Source organism: Vicia villosa, unplaced genomic scaffold (genome assembly GCF_029867415.1).
Source record: "Vicia villosa cultivar HV-30 ecotype Madison, WI unplaced genomic scaffold, Vvil1.0 ctg.001758F_1_1, whole genome shotgun sequence".
Lineage (NCBI taxonomy): Eukaryota > Viridiplantae > Streptophyta > Magnoliopsida > Fabales > Fabaceae > Vicia > Vicia villosa.
The window spans coordinates 181,564-193,371 of NW_026705718.1; the positions used below are offsets into that span (position 1 = coordinate 181,564).

General features: G+C 34.2%; 2 protein-coding genes across 2 annotated transcripts; one reads left to right on the forward strand and one right to left on the reverse strand.

Moving 5' to 3' along the window:
- Positions 1-2,092: 2,092 nt before the first annotated feature.
- On the forward strand, positions 2,093-6,500 carry LOC131636501 (granule-bound starch synthase 1, chloroplastic/amyloplastic-like). The gene is made up of 14 exons (XM_058907115.1): positions 2,093-2,248; positions 2,969-3,328; positions 3,435-3,515; positions 3,644-3,742; positions 3,835-3,924; positions 4,149-4,212; positions 4,289-4,389; positions 4,470-4,579; positions 4,669-4,912; positions 5,010-5,186; positions 5,277-5,468; positions 5,581-5,667; positions 5,775-5,903; positions 6,036-6,500. Exons 1-14 carry the CDS (start codon positions 2,234-2,236, stop codon positions 6,150-6,152), a joined length of 1,866 nt encoding a protein of 621 aa, XP_058763098.1. The 5' UTR covers positions 2,093-2,233; the 3' UTR covers positions 6,153-6,500.
- A 543-nt stretch (positions 6,501-7,043) lies between these two features.
- Positions 7,044-8,340, reverse strand: LOC131636502 (large ribosomal subunit protein P1z-like). Its single transcript, XM_058907116.1, has 4 exons — positions 8,203-8,340; positions 8,011-8,086; positions 7,393-7,596; positions 7,044-7,302 (listed from the first exon to the last, which is right to left on the reverse strand). The coding sequence occupies exons 2-4, from the start codon at positions 8,077-8,079 to the stop codon at positions 7,249-7,251; spliced, it is 327 nt and encodes a 108-aa protein (XP_058763099.1). The 5' UTR covers positions 8,080-8,086; positions 8,203-8,340; the 3' UTR covers positions 7,044-7,248.
- Between the last annotated feature and the right edge of the window lie 3,468 nt (positions 8,341-11,808).

Sequence of the window (11,808 nt, forward strand, 5' to 3'; positions counted from 1 at the left end):
AGCTGAAGGTATTTATTTGTTGTGAATTAGTGTTAGGTTGAAGAAGATTGTGAAGGTTTGAATTTGTATTGTTGTCATGAAGTTTGTTTATATGCTGGGTTTTGAGTGAAGTTGAAGGATTGTTGAGTTTTGTTTTGAGGGAAGCCGAGAGTTTGGTGAGAATAGTGAAGGGATGCATTGGATAAATATGAACAATGGTGAGGTATGGTGATGTGTTGTGGAAACGTAAACGTGAATAGATCGAGCTCGGTGTTGAAGCAGAATTGCAGGTTTTCGGTGGTATGAGGTTGTGTTTGTAAACTGCAGGTTTTTGTTGTGTTTGTAAATTGTAGATCGGTGAGTTGAAACAAGATTTGGTGAAGAAGATGAATGGATGAATGAGTTTAAAGGGTTTAATTAATGGGAAATTAAACAATATAACAAATAAATGTTTTTTAAATAAACAAAAAAATTATCCATAGTTAAAAAATAGATTTCAGGAAAAAAATGGAAAAAATGTGACTTGGAAGTGTATTGTGTATGCCACGTCATTAATGAAGCAGCCAAGTGGAGGGGGACCTTGAAAATCCCAAGTGGAGCAAAGTGTAGGGACTAAAAACCTGGCTTTTAAAATGGAGGGACTAATACTTCAAAAAGTCGAAAATAGGGGGACCAAAAGTGTAATTAAGCCTAATATTTTTTTGTGATTCAAATGATAAACCTCTCTTTTGAATCAAGTTAAGAAAATCATATCCAAATTTCATTTTGATGTTTGATTCGAATCACCAAAAAGTATATTCAAATCAAGCTAAAAAGTTTTATTTTAAATTTTTTAATTGTAATTCAGATACACTAAACATGTTGATTTTGTCCAATTTGCTAAGACTAAAAAAATACATTGTCATTGTCACGAGTCTAAAATTAATTTATTGAATGTAAAAGTATCTTAAAGGACAAATTGAATAAGCAAAATAACATAATTACACACAAATTAGAAATAGTGATAAATAACCAAGCGGTTGAGCTCCATTGGCAAGGAGCCCCGTCCAAGGACGTACTCGGGGAATACCGAGTTCGATTCCCAGGCAGAACAATCTTGCTTGGCCAGTGCGCATGCCTCTACGCACGAGCCGGATTAGTGGTCCACCTGTGGTGGGTCGAAACCGGTGTAAATAGCAAAAAAAAAGAAAAGAAATAGTGATAAATTAAATTACACACTATTAAATTTAATCAGAACATCAAAATAAAAGATGATACCAAATGCAATTTCACATATGATTGTCTCTATCATCTCCTCCATCTCTACCAGAGCTCTCTGTAACTTATATCTTACTCAATCTAAAAATAATCTTACCGTCTTCTTCTCTTCTCCTCACTACTACTACAAAGGAAAAAGAGCCAAAAATTCAAAAAACAATTAACCTACCAAATTTTAGAAATATTTAATCACACCGACATATCTACCAAAAAAATTTAAAATATTCGGTATGAAATATGTATTCTTGCCAGCATTATGCAAATATCCAGGATTAGTATATGGATTTTTACTGGTTATTTTAAAATTGTCGATAAAAATAAAAAAAATAGATATTTTTAAATTAATAATATAAAATTATAAATTTGATACTGACAACTTAAATTTTTTATTAAAAATACAGTTTTTTTAAATATCTGATATTTTATCAAAAAATTAGTTAAAGATGCATAATTATAATGAAAAAACAAAGGTTACTTGTAAATGTCAGTTACTTTTAGCAAATATTGAAAGAAAACTAAATTTTTTTTGCAAAAATGAAAAAAAAAAAAAAAGAGTTTGAAAAATTAATTATTTTGACTTTGAAAATATTATGATCAAATGAAGGGTTAAGCAAGGGTGCCATGCTGTAGAATATAAAATGTACAAATATAACTATTATTTTGAGCTACCATGAGCTGTTTACCATTTTGTATGACTTCCAAATTCAAGTTCTTCATTTTACACAAGGGCACACTAGTAATAAAACACAACTTTGAAGTCCTTCATTTAACACGAGGGCATATTCTAGAACCAATTATTCATATTCACCACAACCTTACCCCACAAAACCATATAAAAATCTCAAAAATATTCTAAGCCGCTAATAATATTTAACGTGTCAATCTATCCAATGAACCTCACGAGGTAGCTAAAGGCCAAAAGCTAGTCCTCTTTACAAACACACTCACTTCATCACTAAAATTCTTGAACCCCTTAGTTCACCTTCAATCTCCTTGCATGCTTCATTACCAGGTTTGTTAGTTACTATACTATAGTTTCAATTTAATATTTGATGTATTAAACTTTCTTTAATGGTGCTAATTTAGTTGTTAAGTGCTGCTGATTAGTAATGTTCACTATATATTTCATTTAGGTTAGTTTTATGAGAAACCTAGTTTCTAATGTTGTCATTCTCTGATCATTACGAATACTCTGAAGCTAATTAGCTTCAGAGGATTCATAATGATCAGAGATTCTCTAGATCGAATTTGTAATGGTAGTTGAACTTGTACACAAGAGTTTCACAAATGTTGGATTGAATGATTGAAAATTGAAAGTGTTTGTTGCTAGTTTGTAATTAGTCTAATTTTAATTATAGTTGTTTAGAGTACAATTCGGTCAGAAAACCAAACCGAACCATAGTAATAGGTCATTTGAACCGAACCATTTCAATTTTTTCGAATTTTTTAGTAAAAAGTTTTAAATTTGTTTATAGTATTTTTTGTTTTTAGTTTCGGTTCTGTTCAATTTATTTGCCATTTGGTTCAGTTTTAGATCTGTTTGTGCAATGTGGTTTAGTTTACTAACCAGACATAACGGTTTTGTTCGATTTATTTGGTTTTGTTCTAGAACTGTTTGTGCAACATGGTTTGGCTCACTAACCGAACATAACAGTTCGGTTATTTTAACTTCAGTTCGGTTTGGCGGTTTTTTTTTAAGAGTCTTAATTCTAATGGAATAGTTGTTTTTCAGTATACAAAAATGGCAACAGTGACTGCTTCAAGTAACATAGTATCCAGAACCTCTCATGTCAATATACCAACTGTCTCATGTGAGTCTAAAATGGGACCAATGAGACTTGGTTCCATAAGGAAAGCCAATACTCATAATGGGCTCAGAGTTTTGAACTCGTTGGACGAGATACTAAATAGGACGCCGATTAAAACGAAGGGAGTGCAATCGAGGAAGAAGGGTGTTCAGAGGAAGAGTGTTAGGCCTAAAGGTATTATAGTTTGCGGCATGAATTTGATCTTTGTTGGAACTGAGGTTGCTCCGTGGAGCAAAACTGGTGGTTTAGGTGATGTTCTTGGAGGTCTTCCACCAGCATTAGCAGTAAGCTTATTGTCATGGTTTACTTTTTCCTCTTAAATTAGCTATGTATTTTCGGAGAAGTGATAATATGACACTCTTTTTCGAGCTCTAATGAATCTTTCTATAGGCCAATGGGCACAGAGTTATGACCGTCACTCCACGTTATGATCAATACAAAGATGCATGGGACACAAGTGTAACGATCGAGGTATATTATATTATCCTTGACCAAATGAGAGATGTTTTCATTTTAATCTTCATTGAATTTATTTTTCCTTTTATACTATTGTGCTATAGTATAGTTAAATGCATTGTATTGTAATATGTTTATTACAGGTAAAAGTAGGAGATAGAACAGAAAAAGTACGCTTCTTCCATTGCTTTAAACGAGGAGTTGATCGTGTCTTTGTAGATCATCCTATATTTCTTGAAAAGGTGAGAGTGTTTCTCTTCTTGTTTTGAATCTATAGACTCACTGTTTTGCTTTCATATACTTACCGATGAATCGATGATGACTGAACATGAAGGTGTGGGGGAAAACTGGAACAAAACTTTATGGTCCTGCTGCAGGAGACGATTACCAAGACAATCAACTACGATTTAGCATCTTCTGTCAGGTTCGATAACCATATCCACTTGGTTACAAATGTTCTGTTTGCAAATATTGTATCCGTAGCTTTTTATGCTTCTAAGTTTGCTGCATTTGTATTATACTTACTAGTATAATATCGAGAACTCGTTTGTGTTTGTTGTGCCACTATACGATACGTGTTCATATTTCTAAACTCTCAGAGTCCTGTTTTTCTCATATATTTTTTTTTCTTGGAATTAATTTTAACAGGCAGCTCTGGAAGCAGCGAGAGTTCTGAATCTTGAGAGCAATAAATATTTCTCAGGACCATATGGTATGGACTAAGGTCATAAATGAAATATACGGTCGAAGATCTTTTAAGCATGATGTTTTGATTTTTTCCTATGCAGGTGAAGATGTCATTTTCGTCGCTAATGATTGGCACACCGCCCTTATCTCATGCTACATGAAATCCATGTACCAATCAATTGGCATCTTTAGGAATGCGAAAGTAGGTCTAAATTACAACTCGATTATTAATTTATTATTATGCCGTAACACTGATAGATATTAATTGTTTACCCGTTTTAGGTTGTTTTTTGTATCCACAACATTGCTTACCAAGGAAGATTTGCATTCACCGACTATTCGCTTCTCAATCTCCCTGACCAATTTAAAAGCTCCTTTGACTTCCTTGACGGGTATGTTTTTCATAAACTTGTGACTAACTGATCAGTTTAGCATTCATGACTAAAAAAAAAGTTTAAGTACTTTACGTTCGAATTTGTAGGCATGTTAAACCAGTTGTTGGAAGAAAAATCAATTGGATGAAAGCCGGAATTGTAGAATCTCATCGAGTTTTAACTGTTAGTCCATACTATGCACAAGAACTAGTGTCAGGCCCAGATAAAGGAGTTGAGTTGGACAACATTCTTCGCCGAGTTGGTGTTACTGGAATCGTAAATGGCATGGATGTTCAAGAGTGGAATCCATCCACCGACAAATATATAAGTATCAAATATGATGCCTCAACAGTAAGAAATAGAATTTAATTTGTATACATCGACTCTGCATGAAATTTGAACTCTACGGCAAATCCTTAACAGAGTTTGAACTAACTCGTCTACTTAGGTATTGGAAGGAAAAGCTCTTCTGAAAGAAGAACTGCAAGCAGAAGTTGGATTGCCGGTTGACAGAAATATTCCTCTCATTGCTTTCATCGGTAGGCTTGAAGAGCAAAAAGGTTCTGATATTCTTGTAGAAGCCATTCCCCAATTTATTAAGGAGGATGTTCAAATAGTAGCGCTAGTAAGTATAACGATCGCAAAAACGTAAACATGATTTTCTGATCTATTCTTACAAAGATATCTCATTTGAATATGTTCTTACATTTCTTAGGGAACGGGAAAAAAAGAAATGGAAAAGCAACTTCAGCAACTTGAAATATCATACCCTGACAAAGCTAGAGGAGTTGCGAAATTCAATGTTCCCCTAGCTCATATGATGATTGCAGGAGCCGACTTTATCTTGATTCCAAGTAGATTTGAGCCTTGTGGTCTCATTCAGTTACAAGCTATGCGCTATGGAACTGTATAGTTTCAACTTTTCAAAGTCATTTCCTAGTGGTTTTCCAACCACGTCTAGATCGTCCGATAAAAAATCTTCTATACCGATTTTAATTTATGTTCTTGGACTGTGCTAGGTACCTATTGTTGCCTCAACGGGTGGATTAGTGGACACGGTCAAAGAAGGTTTTACCGGATTTCAGATGGGTTCCTTCAATGTTGAAGTAATACCAATACCTACAAGCTTTCTTGTTGTATGCAATTGTGTTCATAGTAGATTAAGTAATAAGCACTAACCATTATGTTATTTTTCTTAAATATTTTGATGTAGTGTGATGCTGTGGATTCTGCTGATGTGGATGCTATAGCAAAGACTGTCACAAAGGCTCTTGGAGTCTATGGAACTTCAGATTTTGCAGAAATTATCAAGAACTGCATGGCTCAAGATCTTTCATGGAAGGTGAGTTAGAGCCTAATATCAACTTATTTAAGAATTTTTTTTTATTCTAAAAAGTGCTTCTAGAGAAGTGTATGAAAATAGGCTCTAAAGTTATCCATCAGCTTGAGTAACTGAGTTTTGTTTTGGAATTAGGGACCTGCTAAGAAGTGGGAGGAAGTGCTGCTAAATTTGGGAGTTCCTGACAGTGAACCTGGAATTGATGGAGAAGAAATTGCTCCACAGGCAAAGGAAAATGTCGCAGCTCCATGATTAAAATAATGATGTGATGAAAGCTTCTTCTAGTTTCCATCTCTTGAAGTTTCATGGAACTTCACCCGAGTGATGGAAGCTTCTTCTAGTTTCAATCTTCATGAAACTTCACCTGAGTGATTATTATTTTTCAAGCTTCTTCTAGTTTCAATCTATAAGTGCATTTTTTTTCAAGGAGTTAATTAATATTATTTTTCCTTAGAATGATAGATTAGCATTCCTTTTAGTCCGTACTGAACCAAATTGGTTGATGTTCAACTTGAACCTAATTGAAATAATTGAAACACTTTGTCTTTCTAAACCGAAATGGTTGTAGATGAAAGAGCCAAGTCATTTTAGTGTTTTGAACTGGATTTTATTTTTAACTCAAGTTTTGAAATGGGGTTATAATCAGTTTCTGATTTAGTCTTAAACAAACAAAGAACTTGATTTACTGAACTTGAAGCTGTAACAACTACACCCTCCAATGGAAGAGGAAAGTAAAAAAAAAAAAAAAGAAGATTATAAGCTTGATTACGCTGAAACAGAAGAACTTACACCTGCTGCTCAAGTTAGCAAACTCCATTTCAACACTCAGCTTGGTTTGCAACCAATATCAAAAAGTTAATTTATAAAAACATTGAAGTTTAGTTATGGAATTTGATCCGGCGACAGAAAACTGGACAATTTCCTTGATGTGATTTTGGCAATATCAGAAATATATGTTTGGATTGGAGCATAAAACTAAGAATTCACATCATTGTCTAGCTACCATATTTTCTACTGGTTTCAGACACGGTTAACTATTTATCCAACTAAAATTTCATTAGCTGAATATTGCACCATAGTAGAAATTAAGCGGTAAACATTAACAGATTTGCACAATCCAGAGCAGGAGGCACACATGAACATAGAATAAATGACTTATAATTCTTTGATTCTTAGGAAAAATTGATACCAACTCAAAATTCTCAATTTTAATAGCAAGTTTTCAAATTCTGTAGTTAAAAAGCACAACAAAATCTTGACCTAATAACGCAATAAAAAAAAAAACAATAATACACTTAGTTACTACCAATGACCAGTACAAAAATTGGACAAGATCATACAAGTGCTTCTAATCAAACAAGCTGAATCCCATGTCATCATCACTTTCTTCCTTTGGTTCTTCCTGTAATAATTACAACCAAAAACGCCAATTAGATAACCAACAGCTACAAAATAAAGTTCAACAACAACACATTCAACAAAAAAAACCTACCTTCTTCTCCTCAGTTGGAGCAGCAGCTGTCGTGGCAGAAGCAGCAGCAACTGGGGCTGAAACAGAAGCAGGAGCACCACCTCCAGCGGCGTTCAAAATCAAATCATCAAGGTTTTTCTTCTCAGCAAGCTTGGCAAACAAGTTTGGCCAATAAGATTCAACATCAACCTTTGCAGCTTTCAACAATGTTGAGATTTTCTCACCCTATTAACAATGACTTAAGGAGAAAACAATCTTCACAAACACAACAACAACTAAGCCTTATCCCACTAAGTGGAGTCAGCTACATTGATAAATTTTCGGCATAATGTTCTATCATGCTTCTATCAAAACCTTAAAATCTTCAGAACTTCAGAAACACACTATCTTAGAAAAATTAATTTCAAACCCTTACACTAAAATTCCCTCTTTACACCAAAACAATATTCTAAATCCAAAGTTCTAAAATTCTTCCAAAAAAATATACTATTTCAAAAACCCATTATGAATTAGTTGAAAATTCTAAACTAACGAGAGAAAATCAGAATTATAGTCATAGGAATCATGAAAATTGAAAATTAAAATACTACACATAACATTTAACTAATGAATTAAAAATGAAAACTTTAAAAAGGATACAGTAACTGCGATGTTATCATCATGAAGGATCATGAGCGAGTAGCTGCAAGCAACCTCTCCGATCGACATTTTCACACTAAAAAAATCCAACAATCAAAAGAGGAAAAATAAGCGATTTTGAATTAAGTTGATAAATTATCACAATGTAGAATGAATATTTGGAATAGAAATAATCATGGAGAAGAGGGTTACCTTGAAGAATTGAGATCGAAAGCGACGAGTGGAGGATTTTTCTGCGCTGCTGCAAAATGGGAATGGGGAAGATTAGGGTTTCAGGGTTTATGCACAACGATTACAGTGTTCTTGGTAGAGACAGTAATGGGCTGTATATAAATAAGCCCATTTTAAAGGGGAGTGTATAAGAGAAAGAGGTGTGTGGAGAGCAGTTATATATTTTTTTTATTTTTGAGATTAAAGTCATTTTATACTTCACCAAGATGGATATAATCTTAATAGGTGATTTTTTTTAATTAGTACTTAAAAATGTTTAAAACTCCAACTACATTCGAGATTTCTTTTATAAGTAAACAAATTAATTATCATCTTTAAAAAAAATTGAGATTTTAATTTATTAAATATATTAATTTGATAAAAATAAAAGAAAATAAATATGTATTCCATCTAGTGAACCAGATGGTCCACTATTTAACTCATGTTACCTTGGTGTTTTTTAATTAGTTGTTTTATAATTTTATGGGGATCGTTTGATTTGATACTGTTTATAGTGAACTTGTTTTAGGTTAATCAATGGAACAACCTAATTCATATGGTCCAATCTCTTTTAGGCGCCCAACTAGCAAATGCATAGGTGGACCTTTCTTACTTATCACCGCACAAGAGTGCGCCTCCCCTTCACCTGGTTAGAGCCATAAAATCACCATCAAAAGGTTGCCCGCGCTCTGCGTCAAACAATTGAAGATAAATACAACATATTCTCCTATATAATTTTGATTTTGAGTCATATCCATGTATGATTTATTACATACTTGTAAATTTCCACCTTAATCTATTATTGACAAGAACCTCAAAGTGCTAACATTTTTTATAGATACCATCTTTGATAACCAAAAAACCATCTTAATTGCACTAGAAGCTTACTACGATGGTCTTCATCTCCAGACTAGTCATCCTTTACTATAGTTTAAGACAAGTTTCTTTGCAATCGAGGCGAAAGTAATTTATCCACAACACTCACCCTTCACAATACAACAGGGTGCCTTTTACAAAGGACAAAACCCTGAATGACTTTCACAACCAAAGCACACAATACCTCATAGACATAGTGAAACAAACTTAAGGTCGTCACATTTTTTTGGTGCTAAAAGGAGGGCCCTCACCCATATGCTCGAGGTTCATACCCTTTAGCCCCTTAGCCTCGATTAAGGAGTGACTGTCTTGGTACACCACCTTTTCCAAATGACAAAACCGTGAAGGGCTTCTACATTTAAAGTGGACAATACCCGTAGAAGTCGTATAATGGACATGAGGTCGGTTATAGTTGTGTTTATCCATTTTCATGTGCTAGAGAACTTCTTGACTTTAATTAGGGAAACCAAGAGCAAGTTGGGGGGTTTCCATTAAGATTGCAGAATCCCATTCCAGTGAAGGTTTGACAACGTAGTCATACAATGACCGAAGAATTATTGGGGACAAGGTATAATTTCCCTCGATCTTCCTTAAGAGTAGATTTGACAAGTTCTTATTTCGTCTGCAAGAAAACAAAAATACAATAGAACACAAAAATGTTAACTAGATTAACAATTCTTATTCTTAAGAAGCTAGAGGGTCTCGATATATTTAAGCTTCTTTTTTTGGGTATCAATCAATATACATATCATATTCAAAGTTATTGACAAAGTCCAAAGACTTATTCTTCAACATCAACTATTTGTCAGTGAGGTCGACTGATTTGAAGATGTAAGTTCCAAAACCACTAGCAAAGTTGCCCTAAAACCACCATTTTGGGAGCTTATCCTAATAAGCTAACTAGCACTACGCCAAAATTAAGCTACTAAAGCGCAGCTACTAAAGCGCTTTTACATAAAAGCGCTCTCGTAGGTTTCGCTAAAAACAAAATTAATAAACAAAGGGAAAATGATGAAAAAAGCGCTCTGGTAGGGGGGTATGAGAGCGCTTTTGAAAAGCGCTCTGGTAGGGGGGGTGTATGAGAGCGCTTTTAAAAAGCGCTTTGGTAAGGGGGGGGGGGGGGGTATGAGAGCGCTTTTAAAAAGCGCTTTGGTAAGGGGGCTATGAGAGCGCTTTTCAAAACGCTGCTATAGGGGGGTTTAATGAGAGCGCTTTTTAGTCAAAAGCGCTGGTATAGACCAGGCTATGAGAGCGCTTTTCAGAAGCGCTTTAGTAGCCTTTATTACTAAAAATTAAAAACAAAAACACGCGTTACTGTTTCTCACTTTCTCTCTTTCGTTTTCTGTTCTAGAACCCTGTCCACCACTGTTCTTCATCCACTGCACGCGAACCCTTCCGCCCACCACCATCGGCCACCACCGTCGGCTTCTCCTCCGTCACTCGTTTTCTCCACCGCCGGTGAGTTTTAGGCGTCACTTATTTTAATTTTCAGTGAAAATTTTATTTGGTATCAAAGATTGAACTTCTGCCTGCAACTTGTTTGATGAAATGCCTGAAAGAAATGATTTGAGTTGATAATTGTTGAAATGATTTGAGTTGTATAGCTACTGTTTTCAAGGTTGTTTATTTTCATTTTATTATTAGTTACAATTGTGAGAGCCATTTGATTCTTCTTCAGCCAAAGTGTTGCTGTGGGAGATAACACTCGGAACTGCGTATTTCTTGGGGCTCAAACGAACTTACAAGCTCGCTCTCAAGATTCAACGGAAACTCGTTAGCCCTAAGTACCCGAAAACCCGTCGATTTCTTCACAGGTTCGTTTCTTCTCGTTTTTCATCAACTTTTCGGTTATGGGTTATGTGATATTGTTGTCGAGATTCTTGATTCTCTTGCGAAATGATTGTTTCGTTGTGATTTTTGCTGAATAGAACTTCTTGAGGTTAAATATTATTAGTTTTAGATTATTAGTTTTTGATTCTCTTGCTGAATAGACAAGTCTGTATACAAATTTATTGTCATATTTCTTCATAGCTAAATACTATACAGCAATGTACCAGCTCCTTTGAATTATTTTGTACTCAAACTTAAAAAACAGACAAACTAACATATGTAATGCCAATTTTGCTTCTGAATTAAGGACTTGTTGATTCATGAATCTTTGAATCTTTGAATTGGTCATCTTAGCAAGATTCATATATTATTCAATTGTATTAAGTATCTAAGGTAGTAGTAATGTATTCTATTATACGATGACTTATGATTGTCTCTTTGTATCTGCAGAATCTGAATCTCTAAAAGAAAATTGCTTAACCTTGTTCCCAATATATCACCACTTTTCTTTCTCCTTAGTTCAGGTTTGTGCTCTTAACTATACTTAAGTATACTTAAGTTAGGTTGTTATGCTTCAGGTTTTGTTGACTTATTGGAACAATGTTTCGTGAGGTTTTATATAAAAGTATAAGTTTTGAAGTTCTACTGTTATTTTGATTACATGAAAACTTTGGCATACTATTTCGTGAGGTATATTTATATATTTACTTATTTGTGGGATTGAGAATGAAAATGCTATCTTTATTCTAAAACATGATCGTTGTGCACTATGAGCATGTTTGAATGTAATACAAACATTTCAACTCTTCCTCTTGCTATTTTGTAAATTGAAAAAGGTGTCTTAGTTTGGTCTTGGATTTAATGTATGAGTTCATATTGATG

Bases quoted from the DNA above. Each gene is read 5' to 3' on its own strand.
- LOC131636501 (XM_058907115.1), top strand. The intron at 4,580-4,668 runs GTATGTTTTTCA...TCGAATTTGTAG, and splicing joins TCCTTTGACTTCCTTGACGG to GCATGTTAAACCAGTTGTTG. The intron at 5,904-6,035 runs GTGAGTTAGAGC...TTTTGGAATTAG, and splicing joins CTCAAGATCTTTCATGGAAG to GGACCTGCTAAGAAGTGGGA.
- LOC131636502 (XM_058907116.1), bottom strand. From the start codon at position 8,079: ATGTCGATCGGAGAGGTTGCTTGCAGCTACTCGCTCATGATCCTTCAT. The intron at 7,597-8,010 runs GTATCCTTTTTA...CATTGTTAATAG, and splicing joins ATGATAACATCGCAGTTACT to GGTGAGAAAATCTCAACATT. The intron at 7,303-7,392 runs GTAGGTTTTTTT...TAATTATTACAG, and splicing joins CTCCAACTGAGGAGAAGAAG to GAAGAACCAAAGGAAGAAAG.